Below are 20,633 nucleotides of genomic sequence, written 5' to 3' on the forward strand. Positions count from 1 at the left end.
GGTTATGGTTTCTTACCTATTGGAAAAACTATAATTGATCAATTGAACCAAACATCCATTAAAGATTTCAGGGATGCAATCTAAACAGATCTGAAAGTAATGTTTTTTTTTAAATTTTATTTAATAATTTTATTTCACATATTTTAATTGCATTAAGAGCATAAAAGTTTTTAAAAACTAGCCTATAAAACGTATCTATATAAAATTATTAGAAGGCGGCATTTTTGCATCATATTTGACCTCTGAGTTTGAGCACATGTGCCCCCTAAGGATGAATTTAGATATAAACATTAAAATATGGACTTCAAACCATCATCTCCGTACACAGTTATAGGGTAAATCGAACACTATGGTAGCTGTTGCGTCTGGGTTATTCGTTAATAATTCATTGCGTCCAGAAGAAAGCATGTGACTAAATCAGCGAAAATATCAGAAAATTGATGAACTGCTCATATTTGCAATAAAACAAAGTAAGAGATGAAAAGATGCGTCATTGATTTTGAGGTTGCATGAACTCAAAAATCGGAGGAGGCACGTGACCCATCAGTTTTTTAAAGCTTTTAAAGTTAAAAATATTTAAAGGAACACGCCCACATTCTGGGAATTTAGCTTATTCACCGTATTCCCCAGAGTTAGATAAGTCCATGCATACCTCTCTCATCTCCGTGGGTGCTGTAACTCTGTCTGACGCAGTCCCCGCTAGCTTAGCTTAGCACAAAGACTGGGAGTGAATGGCTCCAGCTAGCATACTGCTCCCAATAAGTGACAAAATAACGCGAACATTTTTCTATTTATGTGTTGTGATTTGTATAGTTACAGCGTGTACAAATAACAAGGTGATATGAGACACAGCCATCTTTTAACAGAATACATACTGGAACTATATTCTCTGAAGACGAAACACTGCTACTTTGGCGGAGTGATTTGCTTACAGCACCCGAGAAGCCTCCTGGTGAGGAGCAGAGAGTTCGGTCAGAATTGTGCAAATCACTCCGCCCAGGTAGCAGTGCTTCGCCTTCTGAGAATATAGTTCCCAGTATGTATACTGTTAAAAGATGGCTGTGTCTCATGTGACCTTGTTTTTTGTACACGCTGTGACTATACAAATCACAACACATAAATAGAGAGATGTTCGCGTTGTTTTGTCGCTTATTGGGAGCAGTATGCTGGCTGGAGCCATTCACTTCCAGTCTTTGTGCTAAGCTAAGCTAGCAGGGGCTTTGGCAGACAGGGTTACAGCACTCACGGAGACGAGAAAGGTATATGGACCCATCCAACTCTGGGGGACACGGTGAACAAGCCAAACTCCCAAAATCTGGGCGTGTTCCTTCAAAAGGTTGTTAAAGTCATACTACACAGAAATGTTACAAACCATATAAAGAAAAACATTTTATTTAGATATATACAACAGGCAACATTCGTCTGTGTACATATGTTATTTCACTTAATAGAACTATAAAGATATTAATTTGAAAACTTTATTTACATGACCACAAACCTTAAAAATCAGGCCTGATGTTACACAGAAACGGCAGATAAATAACAAATTAAAGCAGTCTTGGCAAGATGTCAATGGTGTTTATCCTCAACACAGTCTGAGGCTGAATAATGACTGCAAAAACAAAACAAAATGCATTACATTAAAGCACTAAAATAACACAACTAATGCACATCAACACTATCACTGGATTTAAAACCAAACCTACTTCTCTTTTTTTGGTATCGATGTCTCTTCCAGAATCTCATGTGAACCATTGGCCAGGATTCAGTTTTCTCAATAACTGTGGCCTGAACTCTCACCAGATCACCGCTGCGTGACAGAAGAACAGACAGTATAGATCATATAGTGTTATTATAGACACAACATCATCTCCATATAACAAATCATCTCCTGGATTAATAAAGATGAAAGGTTTCTGTTTAAGTTTAAACATTTAAAGATGCTCCTGTGGATTTAAACGTTCCTGCATGAGTTTGTGCTTAAACATATTAAGAGTTTTCTGTTTCTTTATTAACCAAATCATTTAGACATCTAGTTTATATGTAAAACTAGAAACATGCATCTTACCCTAGAAGTGGTTTTCCAATAAGAGTGAAATCATTTCCTCCGACCAACAGCACCTGCAAACAAAAACGCCTATTTAATCCCACCGTCTGTTAGGGCTGCATGATATTGAAGTCAAATATGACATACTGTATGCAACAATAATGCTTTAAAGGAACAGCATGTAAGAAATGTATATCAATGAATCATAAAATGGCCCTGATATGTCACTAGAATTAAGAAATCATTTTAATTTCAAATACTTATATCACTGACAACAGTGGTCCGGTCAGGATATTGTCATTTAAAAAAGTGGAGTTGCAGCCCTCAACTGATGTTTATGTTGTCATTTTGTGTATTGGCCACCAGTTGTGTGATTGCAGTACCAGTTTTAGCCACAAGTTTTGTGATTGCAATACCAGTTTTGCCCACAATCCTACATACTGTTCCTTTAAGTATGTCTTTTTTTATAATTGTACAATTATATAACCAACATACACATTGAGGAAAAAGAAAGCATCAATCTCTCTGTGTCACCAGTTTCTCTGCTAACTGAATCCACTTAAAACTTTGACTATTCATAACTTTTTGAAGTATTAAAATACCATTGTGATTTGCATATTAACATCGGCAATTACGGGTGGGTGATAAACCGGTAGACATAATTAACCGGTAGAAATTTGTCAACCGGTAGAGATTTTGGACTATCGTTTCTATCGAGGTTACGCGCCCACGTCAAGCTCCTGTGCGCGTGGTCGCAAAAACGTTACGTTTGTACACGTATTTAAGCACTGCAGTTTTAAAACAAGTTATTTTAAGCCATTGAAACACAGACAACAGATCTGTATGCAAGCGTTCTTTCTGTGTGTCAGGAGCGGACAAGTTGCGCAACCGCTGCTCTTTCTGTCTGTGAGGTGCGCGCAAGCCGCGCGACCGCTGCTCATTAAGCTCGTGAGCATTTTTCCGCTTTATTTGCCTTAAATACACATATGCGTAAAAATTCCCGTCTTTGCAAGCATCCTCATGAACACGACCAGTTGGGTCTTAAGAGAAAGAAAACAGCTAAAAGAGAAAGCGCATATTTGTAACAGTGTATTGGATCTGGACTTTGGTCTTAAAGGGGAAGTTACCTAATTTTGCTCCTGTCTGTCACTCGTGTTAAGCAAACAGCATTGAGAGAAAATCTTAAATAAAAAAAATATAGGCTTATACATACATGCATAATTATTTATTATCATTCTTATGTCATTGACTGTTTATCTTCAGAGAGCTTGAGTTTTGATTGTTTTTATCTTCTTTCTATGCTTGTATATGTTTTTTGTGAGAATTATGAACATTTCTATGGTATTAAAGATTTAAACCTTATTAAAACATAAAAAACTCTACCGTGATACATATCGTTATCATGATATAAAATTAATCCTATCGTGATAAAAGAGTTCGGTCATATCGCCCACCCCTATTGGCAATGTTTCAATAATTTCAATAGATCTTTGAGCTCTACTGTCAGTCTGCAGTATTTTAACACACAGAAACACTAAAGCTGTTCATGACCCGGCTACACACAGACAGTGTTCGAACTATGTCAAAGGTTATGGGGGTCCCCTAGCCAAGTAAGATGTGATCCTGGATCAATTTTTTGTATAATAGCTTGAGAAGAATTTTAAACTCCCTAAATCTATATCTCTCAATCTGTCAATTCCTCCAGAAAACAGCGTGAGGCGCACTTGAGAGTTTACATTAGTTTCAGACAGAAATCTTTTGGATCCGTTTATTGCAAAATTGGGAAAAATAATGGACAGTGTTGCTTTGTGATAGCGCAGCACGACAAATTTTAATTCATGTAGTATTTTAATAAAACCATAAGACCACCCTAATTTATATTTTTGTGCTTTATCCCGTATAATGTGTATAGGAGGTCCGAGATCACCCTAGCCCCCTCACTCAATTTAGCACACTGCACACAGCTAAATCTCAACCAACTAAAACCATCTCTACAGTATAATATCGTTTATACACATCTGTGTTTAATAATGATTATCTGAATACAGCAGATAAAAGAAGCCAAGGATTCTGGGATTGATGACAAACCTTTTCCATTCTGATTTGGTCACCACACTCGGCATCAATGTGGTTTTCAATAAGGATTAAATCTTCATTTGTGACTTTCCACTGACGGCCAGCAAAGTGAACGACAGCAAACAATCGTCCGTATTCTCCTTTCTGAATGAGGCCGTTTACCTTCTGAACAAGCACTGGGAATATAAAACATTCACACAGGAAATATCCCAAAAAAATTAATCAGTTTAAGTCATTTCAATCCAAACTCTCCTATTCTCTGCTGCTGCGTGTGTTTTATAGTAATGTCATAGAGAAGATCATAACATATACAGTGCTGTGTCTGATTATAATGCTTTATTGTGAGTACCCGAATTATAAACATGAACTTCAGTCATCTCCAGCTCTTTAGTTTCTATCTTACCTCCATGTTTTCTCTCTTCATCTTCAGGATCAAATGCTGGTAGTTCTGGCCATGGTGGTTTAGATAATGATGTGTGTGGAACAAAACTGAGAAGAAATTAAAATACATTAGAACTTTAATAACATCCGCCCGCTCATGTCACAGGAGCATTAAACAACATCAACATGCAAATTAATTCATACATGGCCTTAAATCAATCATATCTGAAGATGAGATGTTGAACAGTACATGAGAAATAAAAACAATACAGAGATTAAAACACACACGGACACCATGATGAATGTTTACCTTGCAGGGTTTGTGACGCTTGAAGAGTTTTGATAACATGTCAATGTAGGAACCAAACAGCCTGTGAAATATAACAGTGACGTCATCAGCTCGACACATTACGTTATGAATGAATGAACCGAGCTAATATGCACATAACAAATGCAAACACGTGGGGAATTAAAACAATAAAACTAAACATAAAAATCAGTTACGTACAGTAAAATATTACACTTATTACTACCACATTATCATTTAAACTGTCCATATAAATGTATATTGTTTTATATTAACAACAATTGTTTCATTTCATTTAACTAAACAGCATGCTTTAAACTGAACATGCATGGTTTTAAAATAATTGCGTCTCTTTTTTATGATAATGCAGTATGATCCTATGCAGAAATGAATAAATAAGTCACGTGAGGTAATAACAGTAATACAATCATCAACGATATCAATGAAATAAATGAGATACAGACGTGTAGCTGTAGACGGAGAGAAATGAGATCCTGTTGTATGAAAAACTCTTAATATTCCTGTAAAATTCCCTCTGATCAAAGTCATCGCCATCATGAGAACCAGGCGGAAACACGCTGATCCGCTGATAGTTCTGTCCTCCGGAAACACGAGCTGAACACAAAGGTTCCGGTGTTCTGTCGAAGTCTGTTCCCTCTATGTTTCCCTTCAGTGTAGTGTTTTTTAGCGTTTTCTTCACGTTACGTTTATTATTTAAATATATTAAACGTTTTAATGGCTTGGCTACTGAGACGTATATGTGTGCATGTACGTAAATTGTATCTTTATTGTTCTTTAATGGTAAGTCAATTTTTACAGTATGAATAACTAAAGTACATATTAAAAGCAATACTTTTATGTATTATATGATACAATTTATTAAATATTTAATAGTTTTCCTTTTTCTATTATGAAAAAATAGTCTTGTTCGATTTCATGAGGCGCTGCCCTAACTGATAAGAGGATGACGTCAAAGTACCGCGAGAGCGATTGGAGAAATCATACGGAGGAGCCTACTTTCAAATCGCTCTCGCGAAACTTTGACGTCATCCACCTGTCGGTTGACAAGTCTATTAGTAATCTTGCGTTATCAACAGTATCTTTACGCTTTAACTGCGAAACATGTAGACAATCTTCAACAAAACTAACTAATAATAGTAATACATATCAAAGTATCGTTTGATGTAATTAATTTAGGTATAATTTTATAATGGAAATCATATTGTACATTCTTTCGATAAAAACTAAAATAAAAACACAGTACATGATAAAGTTGTGTAATACATCAATAATTTATTATGATGACAGAAGAACTGAGTTGATCGTCACCTCTGTATATTCATTCAGACAGCAGATGCACAGAGGTAAGACTCAATCATAAATAACTGTAATAAATATCATCAATTAAATATACAACATGTATTTCACTGCATTCGGCTTCTTGTGCGGATGTTTTTTTTACATCGACATGTCCAACTCTTCACCCGAGATACAGCGAGAAATGTATGAGACTAGCAGCAGTTAACCATAGAGAACACGCGCACGCGCACTCACTCATTCACTCACACACGCGCACCTAGTGATGTTGTTCAATGCACTGCAGTGGATCTATAATAGCATCAGATGTGTTTGTAATGATGTCTACACATTACTCAACTCATTCACCAGAAATAATGAATAATACGACTGATTTGTGTAAATCCTATAAAGAACATCCAAATTTAAAACAGTAGAAACTTTAGAGGCTAACACAAAAAATAAAGTTTAAAAAACTCAAACTAAATTGAAATATTTTTTAAACCTTTTTCTCCTTTTTAGGCAGATGAAATGCAGACGTTTCAAAGAAACAAATGCATTAGTAAAATTGAGATTTTCATGCTTTATGAAACTATGATGGCAAAAATCATTCCATGTAAGCAATAAAACCAAACAGACTGCAGTACAGGATATATGGTGTAATATAGTTGGCAACCTAAAAAACGATTTAAGGGTTTGAATGTTAGTTTGGCAACTGAGATCCACAAACTTAACAGCAAAAAAATAAAAAAGATGACAAACGGCACACTGCAAACATCTCATCCGAAATCACTTGAATGTGTTTTATATTTCTATAGCCTGTATCGGACTTAAACAGTATATGCACCTTTAACAATATAAGCAGATATTTGTGTCTTAGCAATCTTGCTATGTATGCTGGACCACATGCGTCGTTATAGCTCCTGGATTGAGTTCATAGCATCAGCGGCTGCTTTTATAGAAAGGAAAAACTATTTCAAGATGAGTGAATCTCACAAACGTGTTTCGAACAAGTCTGGAGCAAACTGAGCAAAGACTTGTCACGTCAAGCAACTTCCTCATTCTTATCAGCTGTAATGAAATAAAATATCATAAACAAACTGACAAAAAACACTGTTGAACTAATAAAAAACATTACTGAGAATAACATCACCCAGACACATCAGTAATAACACTGCAAAAAGGACTTTCTTACTTAGTATTTTTGTCTTGTGTCAGTACAAATATAAAAAAATTCTTAAATTAAGATGCATTTTTTGATGAGCAAAAAATAAAACATTTAAGTGAATTTGTTCTTAAAACAAACATTAAAAATCTGCTAATTGGGTAAAACAATTCTTGAATTAATTGTTTAAGGAAAAAAGTAAACTTATTTCAAGATTTTTTTTTCTTACACCATTGGCAGATATTTTGCTCATTTTAAGCACAAATGCGCTTAAATATTATGCTTTTTGTCTAAATACTAGATTTATTTTCTTATGTCAAATGACAAAAATACTAAGAAAGTCATTTTTTGCTGTGAATGTGCTTAATTATCATTCAATGAAATTTCCTTGTAAATAACACTGCAAAAAATGACTTTCTTATTTAGTATTTTTGTCTTGTTTTCAGTACAATTGTCTAAAAATTCTTAAATCAATATATATATTGCTTGATAAGTGACCTAGGAAAATAAATCTAGTATTTAGACAAAATAAATAAATAAATAAAAAAGTAAGTAATTTTGTGCTTAAAACAAGCAAAAAAACAAACAAACAAAAAAAATCTGCCAATGGGGTTTCTTACCCCATTAGCAGATTTATTAGCTTGTTTTAAGCACAAATGCACTTAAAAGTTGTATTTTATTTGTCTAAAACCTAGTCTTATTTTCCTGGGTAATTTTGCTTATCAAGCTTTGATTCAAGACTTTTTAGATATTTGTACTAAAACAAGACAAGAATACTAAGTAATAAAATCATTTTTTGCAGTGCAATGCAAAAAAATGATTTTCAAAAAATATTTATTTATTGGATTTTTGTCTTGTTTTCAGTAAAAATACAAAAAAATTCTTAAATTAAGATGCTTTTTCTTGATGAGCAAAACGACCCAAGAAAATAAGTCTAGTTTTTAGACCATTTGTGCATAAACAAGCAAAAAAATCTGCCAATGAGGCAAGCAAAAAATCTTGAAAATTCTTCCTAAACACTAAATTCAAGAACAATTCAAGAACAATTTGCTTCCGCCATTGGCAAATTTCTTTGCTTGTCTTATGCACAAAATCACTTAAGTTTGATATTTTTGGTCTTAATCTTAATTGAATAATTTTTAGATATTTTTACCGAAAACAAGACAATTTTCTATTTTTTGCAGTGTATGATTTTATTCTCTGATGATTCGGGATGAAATATGACCCAAACGTGTTCCTCGCAGGTTTTTGTTGAGATTCACTCAAATATATATCAAAACCCGCAGGTAACTTTTCAACCCAAAGTTCATTTCTTTGATAAAGCTAAAATGAGCTTCTACCTGAATGAAGGTGCGTCAACAATCACTGTCAGTAATATGGAGAAGATAACAGTGACCGAGACGCACAGAGAGAATTAAACAGCCGAGAGAATCAGGTGAAGCTCTTTACATCTTTCCTCTGTTTGAACAGCATATGTACATTATTATATAAAAGCCTTTCATCCACCACAAGCTGCAGTCAAACTCGCTGCCGTTCCTCTGCGTGAAGGCAAGTTGGTTTGGCTGTTCTCAACCTCTCTTCATTAAAAACAGACTGACACCTGGTGTGTAATGGCTTAAGGTTGTGTGGTGATTCTCAGTTTAACCGCTGAGAGGATCTTCACGGTAATGAATGGCGTAGCGTAACTTCTCCAGCATCACTTCCAGGGTGGAGTACTGCGGCAGCTTTACCATAAACATGCAGGTCTCCACGCGGATGTAGCGCAAGTCTGGTGAACCTGCAACAGACCACAAACACGCAAGTCATTTATTAACATTGCCTCATTTTCTAGTGTAAATTAAAATGAGAACAGCACTTAAAATTCACGTACCTACTGCCCCATCGGGAGGGGCGATCTTCATGGGGTACGGAGGAACGTGAGCAGTGTCTGGACCTCCATCTTTGCAGGGACAGGTGAAGGGAATCCTCTCTTGGTTACAAGCGAACTTAATAAACTTGCTGAGCTCTTCCTGAGTGAACATTTCAAGAGCCGCCCAGAAGAACTCAATGTGTTGGTCCGTCTCCATCAGCCCAACCTGATACATGGTGTGAGCCTAGATGATAACAATGAGAAGACGTTAAAACAACCTTGAAGCAAACGTGTGTGGGGCTGTTGATTCGAGTGAATTTTTAACCTTGAGAAACTCCAGGTTGATTTCGGGTAGGCCGCAGGTGCGCAGCTCCATCTCTGCAGGACTCAGTAATGTAAGAAGTTGCAGTGGTATGATGGAGCCCAGACCGGCTCGTACAGCAGACATGCACTCCACGTTCTGAAGCTCTCGCAGGCGTAAGTCACGGACCGCTTGCACGTACATATCTTTATTCTCCCAGCTGAACACACACACAGATAAATACATTCATGTTTTTTGTTTGAGGCAAACGTAAACTCAATCGTATGCGTCATGCACAGGACCAAGCAGGTGATTGGCTCATACCTCACGGCGATGTCATGGCCGCCCTGGCAGAGCTCCACCTCCTCTCCCGTCATGGTGATGTAGGTGAAGATGCAGCAGGGGCGACCCGGTGATTCGGGGCTCTCGCTCACGTGACCCTGTGATGACACCTCAGCACACAACGCCTCCAGCTCCGCCTCATCCACCACCTGCACACATTATTATACATGAGGCATGAGGTTAAAGAATCAATTTAACATAAAAACTTCTTTAGGTCACACACTTTATTTAAAAATCATCAGAACAAATGTCAAGAAAATTAAGAGATTAAATTATTAGAAATAAAAAAGTTTTGCCTGGTTTTATGTTTATTTAAATCAGCATAAACTAATAGCCAGTCCTTCCAGAAATACACAGTTGTTTTGGTGATTGTTGCGGGCAAAAATCCTTGATCTTGCGGCACGTTTTCTTTAAAAATGCGATTAGATATGCGTGATATTTATGCAATTTTATGTGATAAAATTGCGGGAACTTGCAAAAATTGTTTGCAGCTTTTCAATGATGTTCATGTCACATAATCATGTCACTTCAAAGTGACATGGCTGCGCTTGTGTGAGGTAAGTGCAACATTTTTAAACTTTCGGCTAAGATATATGTGATTTTTGCTACGAAAATGCAGGGTTTATGAAATCATGTAAGCCCCACATATTTTGTGCACTAAAATTTCCAATTTATGCTGCAAAAGTGCGGCGTTTTTGAAAAAATGCATCCCCCGCCTAAATACGTGCGTGAAGTTGGCCCCCCACCCAACGCAAAACGTCGGCAAAATATGCTCAATCGTTTGTGCCGCAAAAAATTTCGTTTGTGCTGCTTTGGTTTTTTAGATATTAAAAGAACATTTATAGGTCATACTGAGGTCACGTAGCCCCCCAACATGCTCCAAATGTACCCAAAATAGTCTTAAACGTTTGTGCTACGTTTGTGCTGGTTTGTGCAGGTAAAAGTTTAGTTTGTGCAGTTTTCGTTTTTTAGATATTAAAAGAACATTTATAGGTCATACAGAGGTCACTCAGCCCCCCCACATGCCCAAAATTAACCCGAAATAGTCTTAAACGTTTGTGCTTCGTTTGTGCAGGTAAAATTTTCGTTTGTGCTGCTCTTTACAATATTAAAATATTAGAAATTAAATTATAGGCGATAACCAGAAATCAGATAAATAGTATTTTTAGCCTTCAGAAAAGGTTAAAGTCTTACTCTGTCCATCTTTATACTTGTGTGAACATGTTAAGCAAAAAAAAAAAAAGAAATAACATCAGACTCCAATATGTTTTTATTGAAATTTACAATACCATAATTCAATGTCAAAGATTATAAAAACCAAAGCAGCACAAACGAAACTTTTACCTGCATAAACCAGCACAAACAAAGCACATCAAACAAATATAGTTTTGGGTGAACTTTAAGCATGCGGGAGGCTGAGTGACGTCATCACCATAATTCAATGTCAAATATTATAAAAACCGAAGCAGCACAAACGAAAATTTTACCTGCACAAACCAACACAAACGAAGCACAATCGAACAAGAATAGTTTTTGGGTGAACTTAAAGCATGAGAGGGGCTGAGTGACGTCATCACCATAATTCAATGTCAAATATTATAAAAACCGAAGCAGCACAAACGAAAATTTTACCTGCACAAACGAAGCACAAACGTTTAAGACTATTTTGGGTAAATTTTGAGCATGTGGGGGGCTGAGTGACCTCTGTATGACCTATAAATGTTCTTTTAATATCTAAAAAACGAAAACTGCACAAACAAAATTTTTACCTGCACAAACCAGCACAAACGAAGCACAATCAAATAAGAATACTTTGGGTGAACTTGAAGCATGTGGGGGGGGCTGAGTGACGTCATCGCCTTATTTCAATGTCAAATATTATAAAAACCGAAGCAGCACAAACGAAAATTTTACCTGCACAAACCAGCACAAACAAAGCACAAACGTTTAAGACTATTTTGGGTAAATTTGGAGCATGTTGGGGGGCTACGTGACCTCAGTATGACCTATAAATGTTCTTTTAATATCTAAAAAACCAAAGCAGCACAAACGAAATTTTTTGCGGCAGAAACCAGCACAAACGATTGAGCATATTTTGCTGACGTTTTGCGTTGGGTGGGGGCCAACTTCACGCACGTCGCATAAATATGCAGACTTTGGCTGATTTTGCGTTAAATCACGTTTTTCTGGAGGGACTGAATAGCAGAAAAACAAATATCCCCATGATACATAAATACTAAATAAAAAAAGAGTCAAAATTATTTTTTTCTGCGTACATTAGGATTTATTGTAATATATATGTGTATATATTTTTTATATTAATTTTATTTCAGCAGAATATAATTTCTTCGGTTTAATTTTAAGGTGTAATGTGACCCGTACGTGTTTGTGACCTGCTTCATGATATTTACCTGCCGTGAATGTGTATGTATTTGACAACAGAAATAGGTAAACACGTTTATCTTACGTTCTCAAACTTTTTGATGTAGTTGTATGTGAGCAAGTCGGCTTCCTGAAAGTCCGATTCTGGGTCCAGTGCTTCACCGACCAGACCCTTCCAGAAGGATCCGAGCAGATCCAGAGGTAGAGGAACATCTGCCCGGATGGCGATGCCCAGCAGCTGGCCGAAGAAATGAAGAAGCTGCTCCTCAGCGTAAGTGATGGGACAGGGGGTCAGGATAAACTTTCCCTAAACAACATCAAATAACAACATCTAAAACACACAGAACTGTATAAAGTGACTCAGAGCTGCAAACCGGCACAGATCAGGTGATGAGAGTGCAGCTCAGAAGTTTAAGAAATTTTGCAAAACAAAATTATGCTACTCATAACATGGATATACAATCTGTAGTGTTCTTCCTGAAGAGATCGAAGCGACGTACAGATCTTAAAGACGGTGGAGCTTTCTTACCTTGTTGCGGTTAGCTGCGGCACTGGGGCAGGGCAGGAGCAGAGACAGGGCCGAACTCTGAAGCTCTTTACACACCTGCCATAAGAAGTGCCTGAATGAGCCACCTGCATGAGGACAAATACAGCAGATATAACACACATGTAATGATGCACAAGAGAAATTCAGATGCTGTGTGACACTGACTGGTGCCGTGCACTTCCTCTCCAGTGAAGCGGATGTTGAAGGCGTAGGTTGGGTCTCCACCGCTGGCAATCCTTACGCACAGTTGAGATGAGGGGACGCTGGACAGCTGCCTCGCTGCCTGACAGAAGTATGTGTTTTCAGCAGCACGCGTCTCACCTGCACAGATGCACATAGTAGAAACATGAGGAACTTACAGCACAGAGATGGTATTTCTGCATGACTTGGCGTACACACCAAATGTGAATTCAATGATTTGGGCAAGTAGATTACATACAAAGTCAATGCAAAGACGCAAGTAGACGCAAATAATGCGCGAATAGACCTGAATAAGACGCGAATGGATACAAATAAGGCGCAAATAAGACGCGAATCAGATGCAAAGACGTGAAAATAAGCTTGAAAAAAATTTGAAAAATATGACGCGAGAATAAGATGCGAATAAAACGAGATTAAGACGAGAAAATAAGACGCAAAAATAAGACGCGAAAATAAGACGCGAGAATAAGATGCGAGAATAAGACGCGAGAATAAGACGCGAGAATAAGACGCGAGAATAAGACGCGAGAATAAGATGCAAATAATGCACAAATAAGGCGCGAATAAGACGTGAATAAGATATGACTAAATGTGAACAAGACACAAATAAAATACGAATAAGATGTGAATAAGATGTAAATAAGGTGCAAATAAGGCACGAATAGATGCGAATAAGACGAAAATAAGATATAAATAAGATGCAAAAATAAAACGCGAAAATCAAACACAAAAAAGACAAGAATAAGATGCGAATAAGATGCGAATAAGACACGAATAAGACGCAAATAAGGCGCGAATAAGATGCGAATAAGACAAAAATAAGATGCAAATAAGACATGAATAAGGTGCAAATAAGGCGCGAATAGATGCGAATAAGACGAAAATAAGATATAAATAAGATGTGAATAAGACGCAAATAAGACGAAAATAAGACACAAATAAGATGCAAAACTAAGACGCGAAATCAAACACGAAAAAGACGCAAATAAGACTAGAATAAGATGCGAATAAGACAAAAATAAGACACAAATAAGATGCAAAACTAAGACGCGAAATCAAACACGAAAAAGACGCAAATAAGACTAGAATAAGATGCGAATAAGACGAAAATAAGACACAAATAAGATGCAAAAATAAGACGCAAAAATCAAACACAAAAAGACAAGAATAAGATGTGAATAAGATGCGAATAAGACGTGAATAAGATACGACTAAATGTGAATAAGACACGAATAAAATACGAATAAGATGTGAATAAGACATGAATAAGGTGCAAATAAGGCGTGAATAGATGCGAATAAGACGAAAATATGACCCAAAATAAGACGCAAAAATCAAACACGAAAAAGATGCGAATAAGATGTGAATAAGATGCGAATAAGACGAAAATAAGACACAAATAAGATGCAAAAATAAGATGCGAAAATCAAACACGAAAAAGACAAGAATAAGATGTGAATAAGACGCGAATAAGACGCGAATAAGACATGAATAAGGTGCAAATAAGGCGCGAATAAGACGTGAATAAGATACAACTAAATGTGAATAAGACACAAATAAAATACGAATAAGATGTGAATAAGACGTAAATAAGGTGCAAATAAGGCGCGAATAAGATGCGAATAAGACAAAAATAAGATGCAAATAAGACATGAATAAGGCGCGAATAGATGCGAATAAGACAAAAATAAGATATGAATAAGATGTGAATAAGACGCGAATAAGACGAAAATAAGACACAAATAAGACACAAAAATAAGACGCGAAAATCAAACACGAAAAGACGTGAATAAGCCGAGAATAAGATGCGAATAAGATGAAAATAAGACACAAATAAGACGCGAAAATCAAAAACGAAAAAGACGAGAATAAGATGTGAATAAGACGCGAATAAGACGCGAGAATAAGACGCGAAAATAAGACACGAGAATAAGACGCAAATAAGGCGTGAATAAGATACGACTAAATGTGAATAAGACACGAATAAAATACGAATCAGATGTGAATAAGATGTAAATAAGGTGCAAATAAGGCGTGAATAAGATGCGCATAAGACAAAAATAAGGTATGAATAAGATGTGAATAACACGCGAACAAGACAAAAATAAGACACAAGAAGCAAAAATAAGACGCGCAAATCAAACACGAAAAGACGCGAATAAGCCGAGAATAAGATGCGAATAAGACAAAAATAAGACACAAATAAGATGCAAAAATAAGACGCGAAAATCAAACACGAAAAAGACGAGAATAAGATGTGAATAAGACGCGAATAAGACACGAATAAGACGCAAAAAAGACGCAAATCAGACGCGAGAATAAAACGCGAGAATAAGACATGGGGTGATGCGAATGTAATGAATTGGGTGGCATGATTGCCACAAAAGCATGCTAGATTCACATCAAACACGTCTACAAGCAAATGTAACATACTCATCTCAAGCTGAAAATTCGCATGTCATGAATTTAAATCCTGTGATTGATCTAGACCGAGGAATATGATGCTTCGTGTTTGGTGTGTACGCAGCATTACGCTTCAGCCGTTTACCTCCCACTATCTCCAGCGGGTCCAGGGTGATTTCAGGAGCAGCGTGGTCTGCGGTTCGCTGCACGGTCGCATTCAGAACGCGATTCATTACCGTCACTTTGGTGTCGTAAAAAATAAGACCTGCAAGACAGGAAAGGACATAAAATAAATTCCTGTTTTAAAAATCTAGATCACACACATGCAATAGAGCTAGACATTAAAATACCAAACACTGATGTAGTGGCATCAGATTGAAATACTATGTACTCTGGTCTTACTATATTCTCAACCTATTGTATTTACAGTATTATCTGAGGTACTTTACAGAATATCATGGTATTACCACGGTGCTAGAACTGAGTGATTCAGACATCCTTGCTCTTTTTCGTTTTAAAAAGTAGAAAACAAATCTGTGTTTGGTGTCTGACCTTTGGTCTCACACAGAAGTGTCGCGATGCTGTTTTGATAGTTTGGTGTTTGTCTGAGCTCTATGAGAGGCAGGAAGAAGCTTTCCAGCGTGCTGTTGAGCGACTGCAGCAGAGCAAATCTCAGTCGTAAGCTCTCCACCGGGACACCTGTGAGAGTAAAGACGCTTTCATCAGGTCAATCTGTTTCAGAAACATCTAATAACAGAAGCCTGCATTCACATGGACTCACCTAATAAGCACGCGACCTGAGGATCAGGAGCATCCTTGACGTCCAGGTAAACTTCATGAGAATGCAGGCGAGCGGGTGTAATGGCCAGCTGTCGGCAGAGGCGGTTCACAAACTGGACAAGTGCGACGTCCATCTCAAAGGTCCATTTTCTGCTGGCTTTCTGAGCGTGACGTGAGTCGATACATGTACATCTGAAACAACAATATAGAAGTTCATATTACAGGCCAAATCCCATCATCATCATGTGTTTATTCAGAAGATACAGTACATCAGATTTGGCTTAGTGAAAACAGCATTATTTCAAGATTAATTAAACATTAAATACATTACATCATACCATGGAGCTGTTGAATGCTTTATTCTGATTGAGAAATGGTATAAATTATTATAGGGGAAAAGGACTCAATGCACATACGTTGACCTGTGAAGACTTCTAATGCGTACCCTAGAATCGAACCCACAACCTTTTGGACAGCTAGCGCAATACTCTAACCAACTGAGTTACAGGAAGACATTTTCTTTGAAATATCCGACATGTGCACCCATCATTCCGTTTATAATCATGAGAAAAAAAGTTCAGCTCTGGTCATTTTCAGGGGGAGGATACATGGAGGTACAAACCTTTCAAAGTGCAGGTCATAACCGCAGGCCAGGATGGCCCGCCAGACACTGCGAATGTCCTGTTTGGCTCGATCTAAAGTAAACTTGTGGAAACCCTCCAGTGTCAGGAACTTCTCTTCTGGCACTGTTGGATCAGAGAAAAGATGAGGTATTAGAATAAATGTACCACCAAAAAACCAACCAAACTGAAGATAAACTCATTCAGATAACCTTCTAGTTTTTTGGCAGGAGATTTTTCTGGATCTTTTTCCTCAGGTTTGGTTTTCTCAGGAGACTTGGGCTTCAGGACGGTTTTCTTTTCACTTAATACAGTTCTGGAGAAACATTTAAACATGTTATGAGGAAAGAAATATCTCTACAAATAGATGTTTATTTACATCAATTGTACAGGACAGTAAGGATATTATATTAAAGGGCCTCTATTATGTCCCTTTTTACAAGATGTAATATAAGTCTCAGGTGTGCCAGAATGTGTCTGTGAAGTTTCAGCACAAAATACCCCAAAGATCATTTATTATAGCATGTCCAAACTGACCCTATTTGGGTAGAGCGCTGTTTTAATGTCTGTACCTTTAAAAATGCAAATGAGCTACAGCTCCTCACTGCCTTACAACAGACAGTAAGTGCTTTTGGTTTAAAATAGCTCTGATTAGCACTACAACATGCTAACAAGCACATTTAGAAACACATTTGGGTAAAATAAACGAGTCCGTCAGTGGCTGTGAGCGGGGCTTGATCAGTGTGATGTCACATTAACAAGAGAATCAAAACAGCATATCTATAATGAGACCTGAGTGTGTGGATATTTTTCATTGTAGGGTGGTTGTGTTCGTACACTGCCAAAACACATTTATGTTTAAACACCTTGTAAAAGACTTTGGGTAACACTTTATTATAATGTTCATGATTTAACATTAGTTAATGTATTAACTAACATGAACAAACTATGAGCAATACATTTGTTACAGTATTTATTCATCTTTGTTAATGTTAGTTAATAGAAATAAAGCTGTTCATTGTTTGTTCATGTTAGTTCACGGTGCATTAACTAACGTTAACCAAATTTTAATAAAGTATTAGTAATTGTTGAAATTAACATTAATAAAGATTAATAAATACTGCACAAGTGCAGTTCATCATTAGTTCATGTTAACTAATGTAGTTAACTAATGTTAATTAATGAACATTATAATAAAGTGTTACCAGACTTTGCATACTATGAGCCCTTTAAAGTCAGTAAGTTGACAGGTTTATGTTAGTGGATGTTTATGGTGATACTCACCGAACGCTGTTCAACATGGATTTCTCTTTGGTTGACGGTTTAGTGATGGGTCTCTTAGTACTGACCACTTTACCCTGGTGCTGTTCTTTACCTGCTTTACTGTGTTTGTTCTTGCTAGGCTTCACTGTGCCATATTTACGTAAAATCTAAATGCACAGAGACAAAGAGAGATCTGCTTTAGTCAAATACATCATGTTTATCAGCATATGCTCTCTTTACTATAGTACATAGCATTTTCACCATGACAGTATTGAATTGCATGAGTAAAATGCATGGAAGCACAAGCACAGGGGAATCTATCATCACAACACACTTCTCATAATTCATATAATACATGCACTGACTTCAATTCATCCATTTAAATGAATACATAAAACAACACATAATATAATGAGACAGACTTAAGAATAAAGACCTGCGTGAGTTGATCTTCCAGCACTTTCTTGGGCGGCCGTACGTGTGTAAAGAATACGTGCAGCAGGTTACCGGGTGCCGCAGAGTTGATTTGCTCTTTGCTCAGATAAATGTCCGAAACTTTCCCTGGTTTAGTTGGCACGAGGCTCTGCATTTGCTCTGCGTATACGCAGGTCTTGAAAATATCTGTGAGGACGTCACGTGCTCTGGGAACCAGTTTATCACCTACAAAAACAGCAGAAAAACATCTCAAAACCAGACAATGAAAGGTCAAGCGAAACTAACATTAAAGGTGCACTGTGTAGATTTTTAGCGGCATCTATCGGTAAGATTGTGAATTGTGATCGTGCAACCAACGTGATCGTTGCACCGCTCCCTTTTAAAATGCATAAAAAAGTAGTAACAAATTTGTGTTGACAAATTGTGGAGCAGTTTGTCCGTTTAGGGCTACCGTAGAAACATGGAAGTGCAAAATGGCAACTTCCATGTACTTCTACCCGCTGTATATGTAGATAAAAATGTCTCATTCTGAGGTAATAAAAACAATACAGTTCATTATGTAAGGTCTTTATACACCATTGCTAATAAAATAATTATGGATTGTCATAAATGGTGAGGAAAGTTTTAAAGTTACACAATGCACCTTTAAGTAAAAGCAAACATTCATAACAAAAGGCAAAATACACAAGATTTAGACAAAGTTAAAGTGTTTGATGACTGAAGATGGCCATAATGCTGTGTTTACACCAGACGCAGTAGAGGCGGCGAGCGCGAGTGATTTCAATGTAAACACTCTGGGGTCGACGGCGGCGCGGGCGCCGCAATCTATTTATTTTTCAATCACTCCGCAAAGAGAGTTAGATAACTCTGCTGATTTTGGACATACAGATATGATTTATACATCAATTAAAACGTTAAAGTGTCTAGTTTTTTTCTGTCCACTCCCAATAAAAACAGAATGTTGAGCTTTTCGCAAAATTAAGAAAATAAACATGATGCGTGTTTTGTCCTCTCCCTCAGTGAAGTCTTTTCAGAAACACTTCAGAAAAATTAACTGTAACTTAAGGAATACTTGTCATATAAACAAAAGATACATGTCTACATAATGCTTGGAATGTCTGCTTTTGGAAGATGTAAGTGAAATTCGAAAACAAATATTGTAATTCGTTGTTAACTGTGTTAGAAGAGGGAGATGTACCGTCTTTCTCGTGTTACTGCATTATCTATAATGAGCCACGCCCCGCTCCATTGAAGAGAAGAGCAGAGATCATCCATATTCATTAGTCAACCCCAGTCAATGGAGACTCCGTCTCTGTAGCCATTCAGTCAGTGGCAGTGCTGTGTTGAGTTTTAATCCAAGTGCTGGTGACATGACATCTACTTGTTTACTCAGACTGTAACTTAAGTTATCTCCAGACGCGAGTGTGTGTGCTTCATCAAACAGACGCGATCGACGTCTAAACGCACACACAAATACCACATATTTGATGCGCTTTGTTGTATCATTATAAGATATGCGATTGTAAACATCACATCTACTTGTTTACTCGCGCCTAAAGTTATCTCCAAACAGACGCGATGTCCAAATGCACACACAAACACAAACACACGATGCCTCATATTTGACGCGCTTTGTGGTATTCTTATAAAAGGTGCCATTGCAAACATCACATCTACTTGTTTACTCGCGCATAAAGTTATCACCAAAAAGACGCGAGTGTGTGCTTCGTCAGTGTGACGGGATCGAGGTCCAAACGCACACAAGAACACAAGATGCCTCATATTTGACGCGCTTTGTGGTAAAATTATAAAGTATGCTCTCTCGCCTGTAAATACAAGTTATCTCCAGGCGCTTATTTCTTTGTGCTTCCGTCAGACGCGGTCGACAGCCAAACGCACACACAAACACACAATGCCTCATATTTGACGCACTTTTGTATTAAGACGCATCTAAACACATCTAAAACCCTGTTTGTTCGCGTATATCTCTGCACATTAAGTTTATTTAACGCAGGATCACGCATGGGAAGGCATTTCTTTCGTGTTGCTTTCACAAACAAACACGTAACAAGGCGTCGTCTTACTGCCTAAAGGCATTATGCAGCTCATTATGCAAGTGTTTTGTTCTTCAGCTGTCAATCACAGATTATTCAAGAGCTTCCAGCCTCTTTGCATATTGCCTTCCTAACCAAAAAGTGACTTTGAAATTGTAAATCAATATATTGTCTAATGTAAATG

At 37.1% G+C, this 20,633-nt stretch overlaps 2 protein-coding genes across 2 annotated transcripts in view; both read right to left on the reverse strand.

Annotated features, from left to right (window-relative positions):
* Nucleotides 1-1,376: 1,376 nt before the first annotated feature.
* mrpl21 (mitochondrial ribosomal protein L21) lies at nt 1,377-5,468 on the reverse strand. The gene is made up of 7 exons (XM_055217805.2): nt 5,276-5,468; nt 4,815-4,875; nt 4,527-4,612; nt 4,136-4,299; nt 2,069-2,121; nt 1,707-1,810; nt 1,377-1,612 (listed from the first exon to the last, which is right to left on the reverse strand). Exons 1-7 carry the CDS (start codon nt 5,367-5,369, stop codon nt 1,548-1,550), a joined length of 627 nt encoding a protein of 208 aa, XP_055073780.1. The 5' UTR covers nt 5,370-5,468; the 3' UTR covers nt 1,377-1,547.
* Nucleotides 5,469-8,434: 2,966 nt separating this feature from the next.
* Nucleotides 8,435-20,633, reverse strand: part of LOC129453399 (probable E3 ubiquitin-protein ligase HECTD4) — a 73,127-nt gene continuing 60,928 nt past the window's right edge. Inside the window, exons 63-76 of the mRNA XM_073859600.1 lie at nt 18,397-18,620; nt 17,982-18,127; nt 16,910-17,013; nt 16,700-16,823; nt 16,079-16,269; nt 15,850-15,996; nt 15,443-15,562; nt 12,859-13,014; nt 12,676-12,779; nt 12,232-12,453; nt 9,747-9,913; nt 9,447-9,642; nt 9,143-9,365; nt 8,435-9,049 (exon numbers count right to left, since the gene is read on the reverse strand). Of these exons, the coding sequence (XP_073715701.1) occupies nt 8,913-9,049; nt 9,143-9,365; nt 9,447-9,642; nt 9,747-9,913; nt 12,232-12,453; nt 12,676-12,779; nt 12,859-13,014; nt 15,443-15,562; nt 15,850-15,996; nt 16,079-16,269; nt 16,700-16,823; nt 16,910-17,013; nt 17,982-18,127; nt 18,397-18,620 (2,261 nt within the window). The 3' untranslated portion in view covers nt 8,435-8,912. The remainder of the gene's footprint in view (nt 9,050-9,142; nt 9,366-9,446; nt 9,643-9,746; nt 9,914-12,231; nt 12,454-12,675; nt 12,780-12,858; nt 13,015-15,442; nt 15,563-15,849; nt 15,997-16,078; nt 16,270-16,699; nt 16,824-16,909; nt 17,014-17,981; nt 18,128-18,396; nt 18,621-20,633) is intronic.

Source organism: Misgurnus anguillicaudatus, chromosome 21 (genome assembly GCF_027580225.2).
Source record: "Misgurnus anguillicaudatus chromosome 21, ASM2758022v2, whole genome shotgun sequence".
Taxonomy (NCBI): Eukaryota; Metazoa; Chordata; class Actinopteri; order Cypriniformes; family Cobitidae; genus Misgurnus; species Misgurnus anguillicaudatus.